Source organism: Neltuma alba, unplaced genomic scaffold (assembly GCF_004799145.2).
Source record: "Neltuma alba isolate B1F8T4 unplaced genomic scaffold, ASM479914v2 tig00012565_pilon, whole genome shotgun sequence".
NCBI lineage: Eukaryota > Viridiplantae > Streptophyta > Magnoliopsida > Fabales > Fabaceae > Neltuma > Neltuma alba.
In genome coordinates, this window is record NW_021637020.1 from 96,443 (window position 1) to 117,128 (window position 20,686).

Genomic DNA, 20,686 nt, shown 5'->3' on the forward strand with positions numbered 1-20,686 from the left:
CTTTATATATGTTTTACTTTTTTCCGATTTTAAATATAAAAAATATTTTGTAATGTATTTTAAATTATAAAATCAGCCTCACATTCCAATCAACTAGACAATTCAGTTCTTTTTGCACGTAGAATCTGAACACAAAAACCCCTAAGTCACTCTTTCTTAAGAGAATTATGACCTAAGGTACTGCCATGCTACTTTTGTGGCTGGACCTAGCTGCAACTAAGGGTGTGTTTGGATTAACGACGAGAGAAGTAACTTTTTTTCAATCTGACTTTTGGATAAAAACCAAATAGGATAATGTGATTTATGTTGGGATTGAATTTTGTAAAAAGGTTAGTTTGAGAAATTAAAACTTGTTTGGATGACTAATGAAAAAGTTAGTTTATATGTAAAATGAACAAAGAAGATATGAATTTTATTAAGTAGTACTACCTACAGTCCTTAATATAAGAGCTAGTTTGACGTTAAATTTAATTCTAAATATAAAACAAAAACTATTTATTATAAATAAGTAATTTAACTAACTTTCTTAGTCTTCCCAAATTAATTAACTAGCTCTTATATCAATGATCGAAGATAGTACATATTTAATATTAAATGTATATAACGTGACAATTGTAAAAAATATTGAAAATAAAATCATTTGAAATAAAAAAATAATTTATTATTAGAAAGAAATTAAAAAATACCACCTTTCCACCGCACTGTTACCTCCCACCGGTAAAAGCAGGATTGATTAGCTTATTCCATAAGTCCATTTGAGATCCAAAAATCAGACTTGTATAAACATTATACCAAATACTAGATTTTCTGAAAAAGCACCATTTGCCATTTGAATCGTATATTTTGGTGTCAACACGTGAATGCAAAGACACCCAGACTAGACTAATGGGGTTCCTAGATGAAATGAAAAACATGATCCACATAAAGAAGAGTTTCCCATGTTATCGGAAAGATACGCGGCTATGATATAGCTAGGAATTAAGTGAAACAGAATTGACTTGCTGGGTCATAAATTAGCGAAACACGGCCCAATGGACTGGTGGGGAGTGCGGAACACGGGGAACAAATTAACGCAGAAGCCATTAACCGTTCATAATAACCTTCCTCTACGGTGTAGAACTGAAGCGCTCTTATTGGCGTCAACAGCCTAACCCTGCAAAAACTAGACCTTTCTCGAACTATATTCCACATAACGTAGGAATTTTCATGCAGCAAACAATTTATCAGGCCGACCCACTTCACTCTCATGGACGATGTCCCATTAACGGCACGACAAATAATTTGCCTAAGAGTACATGTCATAAATTTTAATAACTTCTTCCCTGAAAACTGAAGTAACTTTGGTAAAATTCAGTAAAATTTTTCTTAAAATTAAGTAATGATCTTATTTCTTGACAATCCTGCTGAGTCGGAGTTGAAGTAGTTCTCTATACATATGCTTTTCGTGTCATGCACGGTTTTTATTATCAGCTCACCCACAAGCCATAGCTTCTGTCTATGGTAACTCCCCTATATTTCCCTTTCCATCCATGCATCTTCTTACGCGTTCACAAGACCTCCTTCTTCGATGGAGAACTGAAGCGCTCTTATCGGCCTCAACAACGTAACACTACAAAAACTAGATCTTTGTTGAACTGAGTATATCCCACATTTTCACACGCGCACGTAGGAATTTTCATGCAGCAAACAGTGTATCGGGCAGACCGACTTCACTCTCATGGACGACGTCCGATTGAAGGCACGACAAATAATTTGCCTAAGAGTATATGTCATAAATTTTAATATTAACTTCCCTAAAAACTTAAGTAACTATGATAAAATTCAGTAAAAATTTTCTTAAAATTAAGAAATGATCTATTTCTTGACAAGACTGCCGAGTAGGAATTGAAGTTCTCTATATATATGTATGTATGTATGTTTTTCGTGTCATGCGCGGTTTTTACTATCAGCTCACCTACGAGCCATAGCTTCTCTCACGGTAACTCCCCTATATTTCCCTTTCCATCCTATTCATCCGTTTCGTGTAGAGATTGTGATTACTCAATCTCAGCACCCTCTCCTTCTTCGTTATGGCTTCAATTGCTCTTCAATGGCTAAGTCTTGTGGCCATCATTTGGCTTCAAGTCATAAATGGCACCAACACCAATTTCCCTTCATACTCAACCCAACTGAAGCAGACCCTTTCCATCTCACAAGTGCAGCTCAATAACCTTGCTTTTGCCTCCGATGCCGGAAAACTCCTTGGCTGGTTCTCCGGCATGGCTTCTCTTCACCTTCCCCTCTGGCTTGTCCTCATGACGGGTTCAAGCCTTCGCTTGATTGGTTATGGAGTACCATATTGTGATGAGCACAAGCTCAAAGGAAAAGCCCAATCCTAAAAGACTGGCCTATTAGGAGAAAGAATCTCTTGAACTTATAAAACCCATAACACTTGTGAGATTTCCTAATATGAGACTCATAACAGAGCACCCCTCTTGAGAGCTGACGTCCCAGTGGCTCCACTCTACGGCACTCCACTCGGTTTTCTTACCGGTCAGAACCCTTCGCAGATAGTCCTTTCCGGTTGGCCGACTCTCAATGAAAGCACCAATGTGATGAGCACAAGCCTAAGAAAAGAGCCCAATCCCAAAATACTAGCTTATTAGAAGGGAGAACCTCTTAAACTTATAAACCTCACAACACTTGTGAGATTTCCTGATATGGGACTTATAACACATATCTCTTCCTCACATACCACATTTCCTCTCTATTCTATTGGCATGTCTTCTTGCTAATTCTTCTGGCGGGAAATAGCATTTGTTGTATTAACACTGTCTGCTATGTCATCGCATTGAGAAACTTCCCATCTGATCACCAACTTGCTGTGGGTTTATCAACAAGTTATCAAGGGTTAAGTGCAAAGATCTATACAGAAATTGTTAATGTTCTTTCTCCTCACAGAAAAGCTCAGGCCTTCCTTCTCTTGAACTCCGTCTTACCGCTGATGGTCAGCCTCGTTGCAATTCCTGTGACTGGAGAAATTGAAGTCGCAGGGCCTAAAATACTGGGCGTTGGGTTTGTTCTGATGTTCATTATTAATATTCCCAGTGGCATATATGCTGTGTTAAGCAGCTTGCAATTTGTGCCGAGCAACCTTTCTTCAACGATAAATCTGATTGGCATGCTGGTGTCCCTTCTCTTGCCTTTTTTGGTTCCAATCTCACAGAAGATCAACGATTTGGTGGCGTCTTCAAGGCAAACTCACAAAGGAGCAGTAAGCGTCCATCCTCGTTCTTCGGAGAAGCACGGCGATCCTAATGAGAAGAGCAGAATGGCGAGTGAGCTGAAAGAGGGAGAAGAAGAAGAGGATACCAGCAGAGAGTTACGTGAGGTTCGTGTCAGAGAAGAAATCGGAGTGAAGCAAATGCTGAGAAGAATAGATTTCTGGTTATATTTCTTCGTCTACTTCTTTGGTGCAACACTCGGTTTAGTATATCTGAACAACTTCGGGCAAACCGCTGAATCCAGGGGCTCCTCTACTTCGTCTTTGGTGTCCTTGTCCTCGTCTTTTGGTTTCTTTGGCCGTCTCATGCCATCTCTCATGGACTACTTCTGCAGGTAACTGGAAAAGCAAACCCTGGTAAAATATTTGATATCGAACTCTTCCATATACGAACATAATACTATATATGATTGAATCTTTAAAAACTATATAGTTGTTTTGACCTGTGTTCAAACTTTCAGAGGTAAGGTCCGGATTTCAAGAACAGCATCAACGCTGGTGTTCATGGTTCCAATAACAGGACCGTTCTTCTTGCTGCTTAACAAAACTGAGCTTGCTCTCTGCACCAGTACTGCGATTATTGGAGTGTGTACTGGAGCTATCACTTCCATTTGTGTGTCCACAACCACGGAGCTATTTGGCACCAAGATCTCCGTGAACCACGACGTGGTGGTGGCCAACATTCCCATGGGCTCTTTCCTATTTGTATCGTGAAGAAGGTGGAGATGGGAAATGCATGGGCATGGAATGCTATAGAAGCACTTTCATCATTTGGGGTTTCCTTTGTTTCTTTGGGACGTTCATGGCTTTCATCCTGCATGCACGGACTCGCAAGTTCTACTCACAGATACGGTAAAGAAGACCGTGGATGAATTACCTGTTGTACCCTTCCGTCAAACACATAGTCCTACTCCTAGTCCTAGGACGCACTCCCTCCAGCCATGGGCCCTCTCTAGCTGGTGTTTTAAAACCTTTTATCCTTCTGGCATCTACTATTAAAATGTAGTTTTCTTTTATATGCTTCCATATATAATAAGGGTAATACGTTGGTGACAAGAGTAACATTAAAAATAACTTCAATTTTATGAAAACTTTAATGTTTTTAATTATTTTTAATTATTATCTATGAATTAATTAGAAATAATTTGTATTTAAAATAAGAAGGAGTGGTAATTTAACTTCATCGAATTCTTCCAATCATATCATGCGCCGTTGGCTGCGGTTGGCTAATCTGATGACCATAAAAATAGAATTTTTTGAAGTGAATTATTTTTCAGACAATACTTACATCAAGTTTCTTATGGTTATTATATTAAGTTTTCTAATCACATATGATCATGTATTCTTTTTTTTTTTTTTCCTTTTGGCTTTATAATTAAATGATAATATTTCAAAAATAAGATATATGACTAGGTATGATTAGAAAATCTGACGTAATAAATATAAGAAAGTTGATGTAATTGTTTCGTTTGTCTTAAATATCTACCTTATTTTATACATTTTTATTGATTTATTTGATAGTACATTGCATAAATCTTTTTTCTTTTCCTTTTTTCTAAATACAAAGTGCATGGTTAGGCCATGCAGAGAGGAGAAAACTAGTTAATAAGCTCACTACATTAATCCGTTAGAAGCCAATTCCTACAGTCTATGAATGCTATATTCGCTAGTCAAAAGAGAACCACATGGGTGATGTATCTAAAATAATGACTTCAGCATTCGTATTCCATATTTTGTTTTAACACCCAAGATTAACTTGTATTCCTTCGGCTCTTAATATAAAACTTATTTAACTAATTTGATTAGATTAAGGAAGCTAAGTAAGTTAGTTAATTACAAGAAATATGACATATTTTTCTTAAAATACTATAATCATCTTTCTTAATATCCTCCCTCTCTCTTTTACTTGATAATAGTTGAGGAAGTATCAATAGGGATAATTTAGAAAAACTGATAACTATGATAAATAGGTTTTATATGTAGGACCAAAATCAACTCGACAATTAGATCTTATATTAAGACCGGATATTTTTTTTGGGGGGGGGGCTCAGCCTTATCATTTGTATAATATTATTTTAAAGCAGCATAGCTCCTCATATCTTATTAAAACACCCGATACACACGTATTTATGTATATACACACAGTATACTAAAAAAGGGCGCTGTCAATATAGGAAAAATTTTGGCTGAAAGAAAAATGTTTAGATTGAGATGTTTATATTTTGGTGCATCCATATTTAAAGTAGGTCTTGGAACATGTTGTCACAAATGGATGTCACTGAAAATGACACTGAACAATAATGAATATCTTCAATTTATAAATATAAATAAAAATACCTCTACTTTGAAATTTCAGAGTCAGCATAAGAATAGAATGCAAAAAAAATCCCAGAAAGTATCGCTCATCATTTCCTCAACAAATTGTTGGCTTGGGTTAGTGTTCGAATTTCTTGCGTCTGTCTATCGATATGTAAATAGTGGGTATTTAGTTTGCATGGTTTAAATTAGATTTAGATGACTTATAGATTTTCTAAAATCGAAAATAATATAATACAAACCGCTCAATTTTTGTTGTCCTATATTTGTTAAAGATATGCAGAGAACGGTGCTGAAGAGCATAATGAAAATGTAATGCCAAATATCTATATATTAATTAGTTTCACATTTCGTTGACCTATGTCCTATGTTAATCCTTTTTTCTGTAGCCCAAGAAAATGTTGTCCCTTTCATCCCATCATGTTCAAAAAAAAAAAGTAAGATAAACACAGAGCAAAACTCCTGAATTTGTGGATCCCGTGAAATTTTCAGCCAAACAAATCGGTTTCTTAAAAAGGACGAACTAAACGCTTCATGATTCTACGGCTAACCATATGTTGAGGGAAAGATCAAATAATTCTTACTGCTTACCAGGATTTGGAGGCTAGTTGAACCTTTTTCTCTTATTTCATCTGTTGGTTTTGCTTCTTTTCACTTTTTGATGGATTCATATGAAAACATGAAGATATTCTCGTCAACGCTATAATTTGTTCATCAGCTACAATAACACTTCCATTTACTCATTTCAAATCCCATACCTTCCAATCAAAACCCCATCTATTTCTTCTCCCTTTTTATAAACATATTTCCATGGCAGAAAACCGGAGTTTCTTCATAAATTTTATCAATGGACCCTTCTAGCAAACATGTCAGTACCCCTCGATTATTACCACGATGACCATAATTACATGTTTTCTAACGATTAAGGGTTTAAGTTTCCCCAGTTGAGTTCTCCATTGTTCTATGCACATTAACTCAAAGAAACAAAGATGGGTTTGAATGCGAAAGAAATTCCAGTTTATTTCTTGAGAATGATTCAGGTCTCAATTGAGGCTAGCTTTACATTCATTACAAGGCACCCATTAATTTCTGGTGTTCTGTTCATATTGTGCATCCTATATTTTTTCCTCTCTTATATTTATCACTTTCTAGTCTATCTGTCCCCATTTCTGGTCTGCGCTGCCATTTTTGTAAGAATCTTTTGGAGTTCTGAGGAAGGCCAGCTCAGTTATAACAAAAAGGATAAGAAGAAAGAAGAAACGACAAAAAGGGAAAAGCATCTTTATAAATTGCCTAGTTATGGGAAGCGCGACATGCTTCTCGAAAGAAGATATTCACCTAGAAATGCTACGAGCAGAAGGCGAAATTTCACAGATAAGAAATGGGACGTGCAAGATGCCGCTGTGGAAGCAGAAGGCAAGGAATCATCAACTGTAGAAAGTTGTCATTGTGAGAAGAAAGATGCTAAATCTAGTGAGAATGAAGTGGATTCCTCCAATTTAGCAGAAAAATTGCAGAACACTGATGCACAAATTTCGCCCTTACAATCTGAAGCTTCGATTAGTGAGCTGGTTAAAGCTTCTGATTCTGATCAACAAAATAACAAATCAGATGGTTGTAGCAATGGACTTGCGTTCGAGAAACGAAAAAATTCTTCCGATTATGAGGGAAAATCCCAGGATACTGATGCACAAGTCGGGCCTTCAGAATCGGAGCCTTCGCTTAGAGACCAAGTTAAAACTTCTGATTCAGATCAACAAAATAACAAACGGGATAGTTGCAGCGGTAAGCCTGCCTTCGAGAACGAGGACACGGCGGAGGCAAAAGAAGAGAAGGAAGAGGAAGAGGAAGATGAGGGAGAAGGAGAAGAATCACAGGATGAAGAAGAATCGCAAGAGGAAACGAACAAAGCAGTAGAATGGTCGAAAGACGATCAAAAAAACCTGATGGATCTAGGGATTTCAGAGATGGAGAGGAACCGAAGGCTGGAGAGTCTGATAGCGAGAAGAAGAGCAAGACAACAAATGAAGCTGCAGATGGAGCAAGGTCTGGCTGATTTAAAAACTTCTCCGAGCCGAATGGCTCCTCTAAACATCGCAAGAACGGACCCGTTAAAATCTCCGAGGAATTACGGAGGAATAGAAGGATTAGAGATACCTGGTTCGGCTCCGTCGGCTCTGCGACCATCGCGAAACCCTTTCGATATACCGTACGATGCTTCCGAAGAGAAACCAAATCTCACAGGAGATAGCTTCCACCAAGAGTTCACATCGAAGGACATGACGTTTTGCAGACATGAGAGCTTCAGTTATGGCGCTTCATTACAGTTTGATGAAGAGTCATGCCCTTTCTTCATCAATGGGAGGAGGATTTCAGACAGGCTCAGAAGGCTTCCTGGTATAACTGCCACTTTCTCCCGTCTTTTCTTCTTACTGAATTTGAAACAGAAATGCCTCTTTTGGTAATTTCACGTTTTCCTTTCTGTATATAAATGAAGAGAAAAAACTCACATATTTTCATATCATTTTTATGATAAAAAAATATAAAATAAGCAAAAATAAAAAGATAATAACCTTCTGTGCTGCATTGCTAAATTCTTTTAATATAACTAATCACATGTTATTATGACATGTAATTATTTTAGTTTATCTGATTCATGCTATTATCTTGATTCACGGCATCAAATTTAATTTATTTCTGCTGTTCACAAATTTGACACATAGATAAAAGTTTAATGAGTGGCAAAAAAAATGAGCGGACTTATTTTTTCCCCAGTTAATGAAATGAGTTAAATTTTAAGTTTTTAAAATTATTCCAACATAATTATAAGTGATCAAACTAGTTGCATTTTCACTCTTGCAGACAAGGGAAACCATGACCTGATAATAGAAAAATTGTTCTCCAAGAGCATTGAGACTGGCAATGATATAAGTACTGGAGTTAAAGCTCCCAAACCACTCTTGGTCAAATTCGAAACAACAGACCAAGAGAACACCAAAAGCAAAACTAGCAACATCTTTGGCCTGAAATGGAAGAAATTGCTAGAGAATGCTAAAGTACAAAAATCCTTCTCGGATCACACAAGTGAGTCAAGCTTGATGGGAAATACCAATCATGAGTTTGTTGAAACCGATCAGAAGATCCCAAACAATGACAAATTTGGAGTTTCAGAGAAGCCAGAAGAATCAAAAACTCATCATAAGCCTCTTAATAAAAAGTTCCTCAACTTCCCAATAGCTACTGGTACTGCTATGTTTGAGGCCCCACTTGATTCCCTTTCTTCTCCAACCAGTAAGGACGAGGAAGACATGCCTTTCCCGGATAGATGCATTTTTCATGAGCCAAATTGTTCAATTGCTTCTGACTTACAAGTAGAGTTCTCAGAAATTGGCTCACCAACAACACTCACAATAGATGGAGAATCTGTGGTGTTTGATGGGGAAATTGATAAAGAGACAGTTCTTACTCCTAGGAGTGATGATTTAGGGCCAATCACTATAAATTTAAGATCTAGTGAGGAGGGTATTGCAGAAATGAGCAATGAAAGCCCAAAGAGCAGTCCCATCCCTTTGCTGGAAAAAGTTGAAGAAGATGTTATAGATGTGAGTTCACTCTCCTCAACATCTGATTTGCATGGGGACAGTCCAACTCATGCAAAAATCAATTATGATTATAACATGTTCAGTGATATGAGAAAAAATGAGGTGGAAATTCAAGAAACCCATCCTTCAAATTTTCTTGCTTGTAGGTCTGTGGATCATCCACCTCATGAAACACAACCACAAAAACCAGAGGTAAGTCATCGTTGTGACAATATAATACCATTTTATTTACTCCACTGCTTAGTTTGAAAATACCATCTGATCCGGCTTAGAAGACAAGGACAAGATTTTTCATTTTGTCAAAATTTTGCTCATAAACAGGAAAGGCAAAACCTTTCAAAAAATTCAGAAACTGAAGCACAAGTTGTGGATCATCAAGTGAGTTCACCCTCCTCAAGATCTGATTCGCGTGGGGACACTCCAACTCATGAAAAAATCAATTACGATTATAATGTTTTCAGTGATATGAAAATGGATGACGTGGAAACTCAAGCAACACAGCCTTCCAATTCTTCAAATTTCCTTATCAGTAGATCTGTGGATTATCCACCTCATGAATTACAATCAGAAAAGCCAGAGGTAAGTCAATACAGGGACAAATTAATTTTGGGCCAAACTGCAATTTACCCTTTATTTATTTAATACACCTTTATTTATTCATATAAATTTTGCTGCTCCACAGGAAAGGGAAAACCTTTCTGAGAGTTCAGAGACTGAAGCACAAAATCTGGATCATCATGTGGTTGATTCATCAACCACTGACGTAGAGAACTCACGAAGCAATGTAGATCTAAGGCCACCAGTTGTTCATCAACATCAAGAATCAATTGATGCTGTGTCTATGAACACATTTTCATCCCTTTCACCAAGATCATTGTCCCCAGACAAGACCCTTATGGATCAAGTTTCTTCATCTGCTTTTAATCAACACATAAGTTCAGATGTTCCCCAGTTGAACATAGAGGACATGACCCAAGAGCCTCCAACTAGTGAACTTCTTTCTAACACCAAGCCTCCTATTATGCAGCCCTTGTCTATTGAGCCGGTTGCCCTAACACATACTAGTGTCTGTAGTGATTTTCAGGTATGAATTCTTGTAGAAAATTATGGTTCTTTTTTATTTATGCTGAGAAATTTACAAATCATTGAAATCTTACTGCTTCATTGTAATTTCAAGCCAAGAAAGATGATTAATTAGTGTACCTTATGGACAGGAACCAACTTGCTTGTCAACAATGGCAGATGATTGCCATATCACAGACACATCAGTCAAATTAATCTTTGATGATGTGGATAGGAAGGAGAATGACACTTTGATCATATCTAGAAACACGGTACATAGTTAATGTTTTGTAAATTGCCGTTCTTCTCCTATTATTTTCACTTTGTTTGAGTTCATACTTGTGAATGTTTTTATGTTTGGCTCATTCACCCAGAAAGAGAAGGACATTACTTTTTGATCAAGCACATTAGCTAGTTTTCCTGTAAAAATAATAAGAGAAAAACATGATCTAACGTGCCCTTTTTTTTTGGCAATTGACTAGGATCCTGCTGATCTTCATGTGAATCCTGTGGAAGAAAACATCTCCTGCAAGGAGAATGATGCAGGACAAGAGAAGTTCAGGAATGGAGTAAGAAGTGAAGACAAATCAACATCAATTGTTAGACAGGATGATTCTATACCTCAAATGAAAACTTTAGAGGAAATCAATAACAAAACAGAAGTGGTTGAGAATGATGAAGTAACATCAAGCTCTTCAAAAGTGACTCTGAATGTTGGTATTTCAACAAATATAGAAGATGACCCAATGGCTGTAGAGTTGGCTCAAAATGAAGATGTTGACTCACCAAAGCCAAACAAGCCAACTGGTAGCTTAGAAGAAGTGAGTGTGAATGGCGAGTCAAAGAAGGATAATAACGAGGAAGAAATCAAAGGGGAATTAAAGGATGAAATTCCACCAAAGTCAAGTATGCTAAATGATAGCTCAGCAGAAGAGAATAATGTACATAGTGAGCCAATGAAGAATCATGCAGAAATCAATGAGAAATTAAAGAATTACATCCCAGCAAATCCTGGTGAGACAAATGATGGCTCAGAAGAAGCAAATGAAGCACAAAGCGAGTCAAAGAAAATCAGTAACAAGGAAGAAATCAAACAAGATTTAAAGAATGACAGCCTAACAAAGTTAGATAAACCAAATGATAACTGGGATGAAGTGAGCAAAGTGCCAAATGAGTCAAAGAAAAATTATCCACAAACGAGCAACAAGGAGGAAGCCAAAGATCAGCTAAACAATGACACCCCGGCAGAGCCAAATAAACCAAATGAGAGCTCTGAAGAAGTGAGTAAAGTACAAGGTGAGCCAAAGCAAAATGATCCAGAAATGAGCAACAAGGTTGAAATCAAAGGGCTGTCAAACAATGACACCTCAGCAAAGTCAGATAAGCAAGATGATAGCTCAGGAGAAGCGAGTAAAGTACAAAATGAGCCAAATGATGACTTAGAAAAAGTGAGTGATATACATGAAGAACCCAAGGAGGTCGAAGATGATATGGAGAAGCACAAATGGGCTAGTGCTAACATACCTAAGGTTAATGAAGTAACCAGTTCAAGCTCTGTGGAAGTTACAGAAGCGAAAAATAATGAAGTCATTGAACAAGAATCAAACAAGAAGGACGCCATGGTTTTATCTAGTTCAGTAGGAACAAGTGAAGATGGCATAACAATAAACGTTAAAGAGCCTAAACAAGCAGTTAATTTTGAAAAATGAAAACCTTGCATTAGATTCATGAAGTGGTTCACGTCGTTAGGTTGAGGTTGCCAACATGAGAAAGCTATGATAAAGCTGCACATGCACTAACCAACTTTAAGTGGATGGAAGCTATGAAGGGCTTCCCTAGACTTGTATATTATTCTATTACTAATGGCACCTGGCTCACATCCCCTATTCCCCTACATAAAATGTAAGATGAAAATAATAACTCAGAGTTCCTTGTAGGTGTCAGATTCCTCTTATCTGTAAATGATCTTCACTATTTCCTCAGAGTTTCTAATTTTCCATTTTGACAATGTAAATTATCAATGAGAAGACCATTCAGGTTTTTTTAATTTTCTTCTCTTTCTTTTTTTTGCTTAAGAGATTTTGGCAGAACAAAGAACAAAGTCAGGTATACCATTTGCCCTGTATTCTCCAGCTTCTACCAATATATCTTCTTGTAATTAACTTTCCCTTTAGTTTATGTTAAAAATGTTTACTGCTGATTCGACTTTCCTGCTAATCTTTCCTCGATGAAAATAAAAGTTGATATTGCCAAAATCAAAGACCTTCTGAAAGTTGATTTTGTCCATGAGGTGAAAACATGACTGGTTTCGAAACTAATTCTTTTACATTTCTTTAAATCATAACTACACAAAGAGCACTAAATTTCTTAGAGGTATGCACTTGTCTCATTTGCTTGCTGTCATTAAAGCTGTCTCTTTTGCAAAAATTTAAAATTCAAGCCATCAGAACAAATTGGTTTCCGTTTATAGCTTAGGAAAACAAGAATATAGGTAAAAATTGGATGTAAAAATTCACCGTTGGCTAAAATCTAAGACATCAGAACCAAAATAATAATAATTGTTGCCTTCAGGATTACTAAACTCTGAATACAAATGGATTCTTGCTCTGGAGAGAAGCTATTTACCTTCAAATCTTGCCTCAACTTTTTTCTTTGGATAATGCGCTCATACTATCATAAGCTGTCACATATTTCCCTGTTTCCATTCTCACCTACATAAATTCTAGTCATGGCTTACACTTACCATCGCCTTAGAAATAAATATAAATCAAGTTACGAGTCCGAGAACAATGTTTCTGCATGTTCATAAGGAGTATGAAGGACTCAAATTCTCACACATATGTATTCAGTTGGTCTACTCGTGGTTTGGATTTCGAGTACTCAATTCAACTGGTTAGTCCTCCTTGCCTGATATTGTACGGAGAAGATGAAATGAAACCATGAACCTTCATACTAAGTACTGGTTTCAGTTTTCTATTCTCAACCAAACCTGACAAGATGTCATGTTATTGTCTTAGAAAACACATCCTTTAGTGTTCTTTCTGTTTGTTCATAGAGCCTAAAATCATGACCCTGGTTCTGAGTTATTCTTGGTCATCATTTCCGATTCAGAATGAGATCTGAGTTTTATTGAAGGATGGGAAAAAAATTTTATTGACTTCAAACAAAGTCAAACTTTTTAGGTATGCCTAGTACAAAAATTAATCAGTAGACCGATGAGACTGGTTATTTTAATGTTTATGTTATAATTATGGTGGATTTAGCATATTATTAACTTTTATAAATCATGACTAAGTCAAAGTCAAATTTTGGGATAGACAATATATATGGCCATGTATGATAGTTCAAGGGAAACCGAAAAGGACAAGAATTTCTTCATCAGAAATGGCATCACACAAAATATAAATTCTTTCTGTTCCAATTTTTTTTTCATCATTCCATTTTTTTTTATATTCATGGACTTTCACTAATAGTTCTTAAAAAAATGAAACTGACATCATGAAATTGATGGTAGCTATCAGAATAAGTTTTGATGGAAATAAGAATAAAGTGGGCGAAATACTTTAAATTCCACTTTGCAAAAAAGCATTGCCTTTTCAAAAAGATGGTGGTTACTGGTTAGTCTTGTCATGTGGCCATGTACTGTGTGGGAACGTTAGTTTGTAGGACCATAACCATTCGTGTTCTGAGGCCATGCATTTTTCTATGACTTATATTTATCTAGCTCCTTTTTTTTTTCTTACACCTAAGATAAAATATGTTAAGAATGATGTTTTACCAGGTTTTTCAGCCAAATTAAAAAACAACAAACAAACAAAGAGAGAGAGAGAAAAAAGGAATGAAGGATCAAATTTAAATAGGTCAAGCAATTAAAACTTGATAATGACACAAGCTTTTCTATTATATCTCATGAGTAATTCATAATAAAGTTATCGCAAAAGGTGGGAATGGGATTATACTTTTTAAAAGGTTTAACTTTTAGTCACAAATAATAGAATTTTCCTGTTGATGCATCATAGTGTTTCTAAACGGCGAGCAAAGCAAAGAGGAAAAAGAAAAAAAATTAAAAAAAAATGCTTCCCCCAACAAATTCAGTTCATAGTCATGCTATACTTTTTTTTCAATCCATATTAATAACCTTATTAGCGTATCATGTTTTTTATTAAAAAAAACTCTAGTAAGTTAATGCATATGGGGTCAAAAATAACCTCGTTCTTATCAATTAGCCAGAGTCAATTATTGTTCCTTTTTCAACGTTGGAGTTTGATTAACTTATGGAGATTCTTTTCCGATGATTAAAAAAAAGGCTTTAAAGCTTGTCTTTGTGCTAATGAATGAGACAAACAAATCAAAAGAAAACAAGAATGAGAGCACAGAGATTATTGATTAGAATCATTTGCCACTTTATTACAAGCTTAGCAATTATTTTAAAATGATAGTATAGTAATTAATAGATGGAGTGGTTGATGCATGTATTGGATTTTTAAAACAACAATAGGTTTCATTGGATAATTAATCTAGTAGTACGTTAAAATCAAACATGACATATTCTAACGACTCATCCAAAATATCGTTTGTCATAATATCATACACTTATTTTGTAAGAAATTAATAATATAGACATTTTTTTAATTGTAAGTAGACCAAATTAATTATACAAACTATAAAGTACCCTAAAAGTATCATATTAATCAACAATTTAACTATCAGATCTTTTTATACGAAAGAAATATTTAAACTATGCAGATTAAAAGGCCAGTTAAAATTAGATAAAAATAATAAAAATATAAAAAAAAGTATAACTTAATTTTTAAAAACGCCTTTATTTATATACTAAAAACATGCTAAAAATTTCAGACAAATTATTAGTAGATTATTAGTGTTTTTGATAAATAGGACAAGTTATTCTTAAAAAAAGTTTTACTTTTTGTAGTGTAGGCAATGTCGGATACACTTTTTTTTAATGAAGATTTGAATTTTTATTAACATATCTCTAGACGTAAGTATGTTGATAGAGAGGAGTTAATAACTGTGAATCATTGATGATGGCCTCACAATTGATTCTTTAATTGATTCTTTACTTTTTTGCCATTGGACCCAAGGGATCTCAAGCTCCACACACACACAATTCTTGGTGGGAGGGTAAGATTCTTGTTGCTTTGAAAGAAAAAGCATTATGAGGCCGAAGAATTTTCAATCTTCACCTAAAAAGAGAATCTCCGAAACCCAACACAATAAAAATTAGTCTTTGTTAATAAGAACACAAACTTAAATATTATTACCTGCAAAGAGAACGTGAGAATAATGTTGCTAGATGAGTTAATAATGTGTTTTTTAGTTATAAAACATGTCGCAACACATGCTGTATTTACTAAAACTTTTTTAATTAAAATGAAAGAAAAAGGCACCAAAAGAAATCACAAGAATCAGATCTGCTCAAGAAAAGCTACGTACAAGGACGTCTTTTAGCTTTGTCTCCATAAATGGCATCAAAATATTTCTAAACAGATATGATGAAGAACAACAATAGTACCACCAGCCTGAAACATTTTTTTAAAAATTAAGTCCAAGTTAAATGGATTTGGTCGATCTGATTCTATTCCGTACACTTGGAAGAATCACAAAAAACAAGGAGGAGGAGAAGATATACGTGGCATGAGGTGATTGGGAAACCAAGTTTAAGAATGTACTCCCTCCGTTCCTTATTATAAGAGACGAATAACCGAATTACGTTGATCAAAAAAGCAGTTAAAATTAGTTAAGAACAATCAATATAATTTTTTTTCCAAAAACGCCCTCATTAATAAGGAGAGAGAGCATGAGAGAGAATAATTAAATTATTGAAAGAAAGAGAAGTGAGAGGGAGAGAGAGTGTGAGTTGGAGACAATAAATATGGGTAAAATAGGAAATCAACACAAAAAAGTAGAGACAACTTTTAAGTGTCTCTTATATATAGGAACATGGCATAAGCATCAAATGTCTCTTATAATAAGGAACGGAGGGAGTAATAGCCATCTAATCCCACATGAAGCATTATTTTATTGTTAATTAAGCAATTAATTAATGGAGTCGGGGAAGGATCTTCCTTGTGTTAAGCGAATCACTTGGGAAGATCTGATTGAATTGGTGGAAGCAGAGTCAGCAAATAATACTATTAGGGTCAAACAAAGTGTCTGGTTATTCTTAATTACGCTGTTAGTACTAATTAGCATAGGCCAGGATAGGATAACATGGAAAGGCAAGTAGATCCTATATTTGATGTGCCTAAATTTGGAGTGCTCACTCACTCACTATTTTATATGACCTTTCTCATGACAATATAAACTTTAAAATTTTTTATGTGATGATAATAATAATTAAATGGGAATTAATTTTCATATGAGATTTTTTTTTGTAAAAGAGATTTGTGTTTAGTACTCCTCCAGTCTTAAATATAAAACTCATATATACACTATAAAATTGGTTTTATATTTAGAATCGAAGGAGTATAAGTATCTAATAATACCGCCAGCAGGCTCTCACATGCGCTTAATAATAAAAACTCGAGAAAAAGTAACCTCACAGATCTTTTGTATTTGAAGTCACACTAAATTTTGACTAATTAAGAACCAACCATGAGAACACTGATTAAGCTAACATGACTTTTTATCAGCACATAATCTTGAACTTTATAGATGAAAAAAATTATTTAATAAGAAAATGATATCATTCAAAGTCAAATAATATTCCAACCTAACATATACCATGTAATTATTGTATTTCCCCTAATTTAAATGTTTCATCCTTAACTCGTCAACTTAAAAGGAATACAGGTAGAAGCAATTTTATATAGCCAAAAAAAATTTGGGTATAAGTAGTTTTGCATTTGTTTTTAATTTTCAAAATTATTTAAACCCACTAGGCCATCTCCAGTCCTCACTGTGGATCTATAAGATTGCACAACACAAGGACCTTAATAAAAATACCAAATCCCATTATATACCGACATGTTTTAATGGTGGGGTTATAATAGTATATTATTTAATCTCCTTTTATTTTTATTAATCTCATTAATTAAATCCTTGATGTCCTCACAAATCACATCCTTGCGGTTTGGAAAAGTTACACGACCACACACTTTAAATTTAAAAATAATTAATTAACAACTTGCTGGAATAAACTTTAATTTCAACTTTGTTAAGCCTCAGTTACTTTATATGTTCATATTATAAAAATAATAATTCTTCTTTCCTACACTTTTCAGCTCATGATTGAACACACTAGTGTTAGTGCTACCTTTCTTCTGTCACTCGCCATCACAAAAGCCTTGTCTTTCGACATCCATGGCTAACTCTCCAAGTTATATCTCTCAAATGTGGAGAGCATAGTCTAGGCACCCATTATTAATTTTTAATATCCCTTAATTATTTAAAAAAACTTAGATAATTATGTCTATATGCTTATAGTTTATCTTGTAATTAACCCTCATTATAAACATATTTAACTTTTTCCAAAGTTTCAGTTCCACTTGTTTGAATTTTATCTAGAAAAGTACACGAAATATGCAAGTTTAAGTGATTTAATTCCTAATTATCATTAAAATGAATTGAAATATGAGGTAAAACCATGATGACAAGGAAGAAAACCCAAGTAGGGGGGGATTTATTAAAACAAGAAAAACCAAATTATCTGTGCCTTTTTCAGGTCCATGAACCATGAATTTCAAAATGCTAATTTAAGATATTCACATGGAAACTACAGTGGAAAGCACCACGCACAGAATCACTATACTAGTCGACTCAGCAAATCAGGAACATACTACTTCCAGTCTAGCCATCAATAATAATCATTAACAGTACGATAGTAAAACACTCTCTCATGGCATCTGGAAAACCATGTTTTGACTGAGAGGCCCTAAGTAGGAAGAAGATTCATGATGAAGAAGAGAACTTGTGTGCAGATTCTGGCCCTGCATTCTAAACCCAAAGGATGATAAGTCATCACCAAACCCATAAGAATCAGCCATGAACAGTTTATCAAGTGCAGGATCGCTCAGAGCAGGCATTGGCTGTTGGGTCCACTGAAACCGGGTTCTGGGAACTGCAGAATTCTGCTGCTGAGATGAGTGAGACAACATCATGTTCATGGGGTTCTCTGGAGGAGGGGAGGAGGAGGACTTCTTCTTGTTGGTGTCTCGTGAATGAGAAGGTGTGATTGAGGTATCCGTGAGGTTCACAGTGGTTATGTCATGGATGCTTGCTCTTCTCTTGTCTTTCCCTCCTGAGAGTTGCCTTATGAAGTATTTCTGAGCATGGCTAGCTACTTGAGTCGGTGTTCGAGTCAGTACAAAGTTCCTTGATATGTTCCTCCAATCTCCTTTCCCATGCTTCTTCAGGCCCAGAAGAAACAGTCTGTGAAGCATTTCATCATCAAGCTTCAGGGCATAAAACTAAAGCTGACTATCAAAATAGAGAGAAAATATCTAACCCCATCTTATCATCAACTAATCATATGAAAACAAACACAGCACTTCAAAACTTGAAACAATTTTAAATAACATATCAGAATCACTAACAACAAAACTGTATCTACAAGGACGAAATTGACGCACCAAAATTGCCAAACCCCAGAGGGCAACAGGAACAAAGGAACTTACTTGTGCTCTTCTTCAGTCCAAGGGACTCCTTTCTTCCTTTCATTCTCAGTGGGTCTTCCAGAGGAGGGTCTCTTTCCATGGAATCCGTGCGAGGGATCATAACCCGGAGAAAAGTTGGCCCAACTGTCCAAGGTGAAAGGTGAGGAAGGAGCAGAGGCGTAATAGTCAGGAACTGAGACCAGACCAGCTTCTATGTTACCAACATCATCTTCAAGTTGCTGGTACTGCTTAATCACGTCACCGACCGTCTTCCCTGGGATCATTGCAGCCACTTTCTGCCACCGATCTGGTGTATCCTTGTCGTAAACCGCAAGAGCATTCTCGAATATTTTGTTCTCAGCACGAGTCCATTTGGTATTCCGATTATCTTCAACAATCCAGCTGGAGTTGGAATTGGTTATGTATTGTCCAGGTGAGAAGATTCCCGTTTCCCACTTCATCACCTCGAATTTAAAACACAAACTATAGAGGCATAGAAACAAGTTCTGAAAAACAGAGGAGATACAGAGGAAGACTGAGGAGAAGCAGAAAAGAAATGCTAAGAGGTTGAATTTTTTTAAAAATTTTTACTGGAAAATATAAAGGATAAATCGGAAAGCATTTTAGAGGAATCAGAATACTTCTTGTGGGCAAGCAATACTCCTTAGGAATCTGGGAAAGACTCACTTTATAAAAATCTACGGAAAAGGTTCCGAATTGAAATTGAACTAATAATATGATATCGAATTGCTGCTAGCAGATAACCCTAGAGCTAACACTGAGATCTGAAACCAACAAACTGGGACAGAGAGAAGGCGAAGAAGAACACCAGAAAACTGAGGAATGGAAGGATTAGAATTCTTGTAACAACAATTTAGAATTTATAGGGAAGGAAGTGATGATTTAGTGAACTTTAACTCAATGATAATTCAATTGGGTATGCAATTGGAAACTGGGGAAAGGCGAAAAGGTGAGAAGCCAAAAGCAATGAAGAAGATATAAAACCAAATCGGGAAACTAGGAGCTCTGAATTTATGGGAGTGCCCTGGCGGAGGAAAAAAGAAACATAGTGAAAGAAATGATAGTTCTTTTCTTTTCCCTCTTTTTCTTGATTTGTTATTAAAAGGAATGTAAATTATGTTTTTAATTCCCACTTGCTCTTAAAGTCTACTTTTATACTGTTCAAATTTAAATTTTTAATATATTTTAAATTATATTTCCAAGGTAGAATTTTATTTTGTTTTATAAGTTATTTTTATCTATAAAAAAATAAAAAATTACTAAATCCCAAATTAGAATTGGAAACAATTTATTTTGTGTTGGCAATACTGGATTTACAAATGACAACAAATTTTTGTTAACATTTTTTATTTAGTATTTTGTGATTTTCAACCTTTTTTTTGTTATTTTCCCTTTGACCTACTGATTTGATTTTTGACTCTGTTTTTTTCCTTTTATTTTATTTTGGTTTGGTAAGAAAAAAAAAATTCAATGTTCTTGCTTCTTTTCTTTTTGTGTGCGTGTAATCTTTTAATTGGGCTCCTGCAATGTTGTACGGATTAAACTTGATTAATGATTAGGTTGAAAAGGATTTCGAGATTAATAAATTTAGAAATAAAATTGAGATGTTAAATTATGATTAAACATAGTCTAAGAACAAATGCTAAGTTAAAATAAAATTTTGATATTAAAAAATAATCAAGATTAATTGATGAAAATAAAATCTACATAAAAATAAAAGATAAACAACATTTTAATATAGAAAGAAATAATAACCAACAGTTCAACGCCAAAAAAGGATGGGAACCCGAAATGGAAATGGAAAATAT

The 20,686-nt window shown here is 35.2% G+C and overlaps 3 protein-coding genes and 1 pseudogene across 3 annotated transcripts; 3 read left to right on the forward strand and 1 right to left on the reverse strand.

The window, feature by feature from the left end:
• Positions 1-2,069: 2,069 nt before the first annotated feature.
• LOC114728695 (protein NUCLEAR FUSION DEFECTIVE 4-like) lies at positions 2,070-4,118 on the forward strand (annotated as a pseudogene).
• Positions 4,119-6,590: 2,472 nt separating this feature from the next.
• Positions 6,591-9,115, forward strand: LOC114728696 (uncharacterized). Its single transcript, XM_028915630.1, has 3 exons — positions 6,591-7,975; positions 8,441-9,036; positions 9,110-9,115. The coding sequence occupies exons 1-3, from the start codon at positions 6,610-6,612 to the stop codon at positions 9,113-9,115; spliced, it is 1,968 nt and encodes a 655-aa protein (XP_028771463.1). The 5' UTR covers positions 6,591-6,609.
• LOC114728663 (uncharacterized) lies at positions 9,116-12,128 on the forward strand. The gene is made up of 6 exons (XM_028915590.1): positions 9,116-9,180; positions 9,327-9,372; positions 9,502-9,759; positions 9,863-10,264; positions 10,395-10,514; positions 10,725-12,128. Coding segments are annotated over exons 1-6 (2,055 nt in total). The 5' UTR covers positions 9,116-9,178; the 3' UTR covers positions 11,952-12,128.
• A 5,724-nt stretch (positions 12,129-17,852) lies between these two features.
• On the reverse strand, positions 17,853-19,856 carry LOC114728665 (transcription factor DIVARICATA). The gene is made up of 2 exons (XM_028915592.1): positions 18,879-19,856; positions 17,853-18,633 (listed from the first exon to the last, which is right to left on the reverse strand). Exons 1-2 carry the CDS (start codon positions 19,316-19,318, stop codon positions 18,099-18,101), a joined length of 975 nt encoding a protein of 324 aa, XP_028771425.1. The 5' UTR covers positions 19,319-19,856; the 3' UTR covers positions 17,853-18,098.
• Positions 19,857-20,686: the final 830 nt, after the last annotated feature.

Coding starts and splice junctions, on each gene's coding strand:
- LOC114728665 (XM_028915592.1), bottom strand. CDS start 19,318: ATGAAGTGGGAAACGGGAATCTTCTCACCTGGACAATACATAACCAAT. Junction 18,634..18,878: donor TGGACTGAAGAAGAGCACAA/GTAAGTTCCTTT, acceptor AATGCTTCACAG/ACTGTTTCTTCTGGGCCTGA.
- LOC114728696 (XM_028915630.1), top strand. CDS start 6,610: ATGATTCAGGTCTCAATTGAGGCTAGCTTTACATTCATTACAAGGCAC. Junction 7,976..8,440: donor CAGGCTCAGAAGGCTTCCTG/GTATAACTGCCA, acceptor TCACTCTTGCAG/ACAAGGGAAACCATGACCTG.
- LOC114728663 (XM_028915590.1), top strand. Junction 10,265..10,394: donor GTGTCTGTAGTGATTTTCAG/GTATGAATTCTT, acceptor CCTTATGGACAG/GAACCAACTTGCTTGTCAAC. Junction 10,515..10,724: donor TGATCATATCTAGAAACACG/GTACATAGTTAA, acceptor GCAATTGACTAG/GATCCTGCTGATCTTCATGT.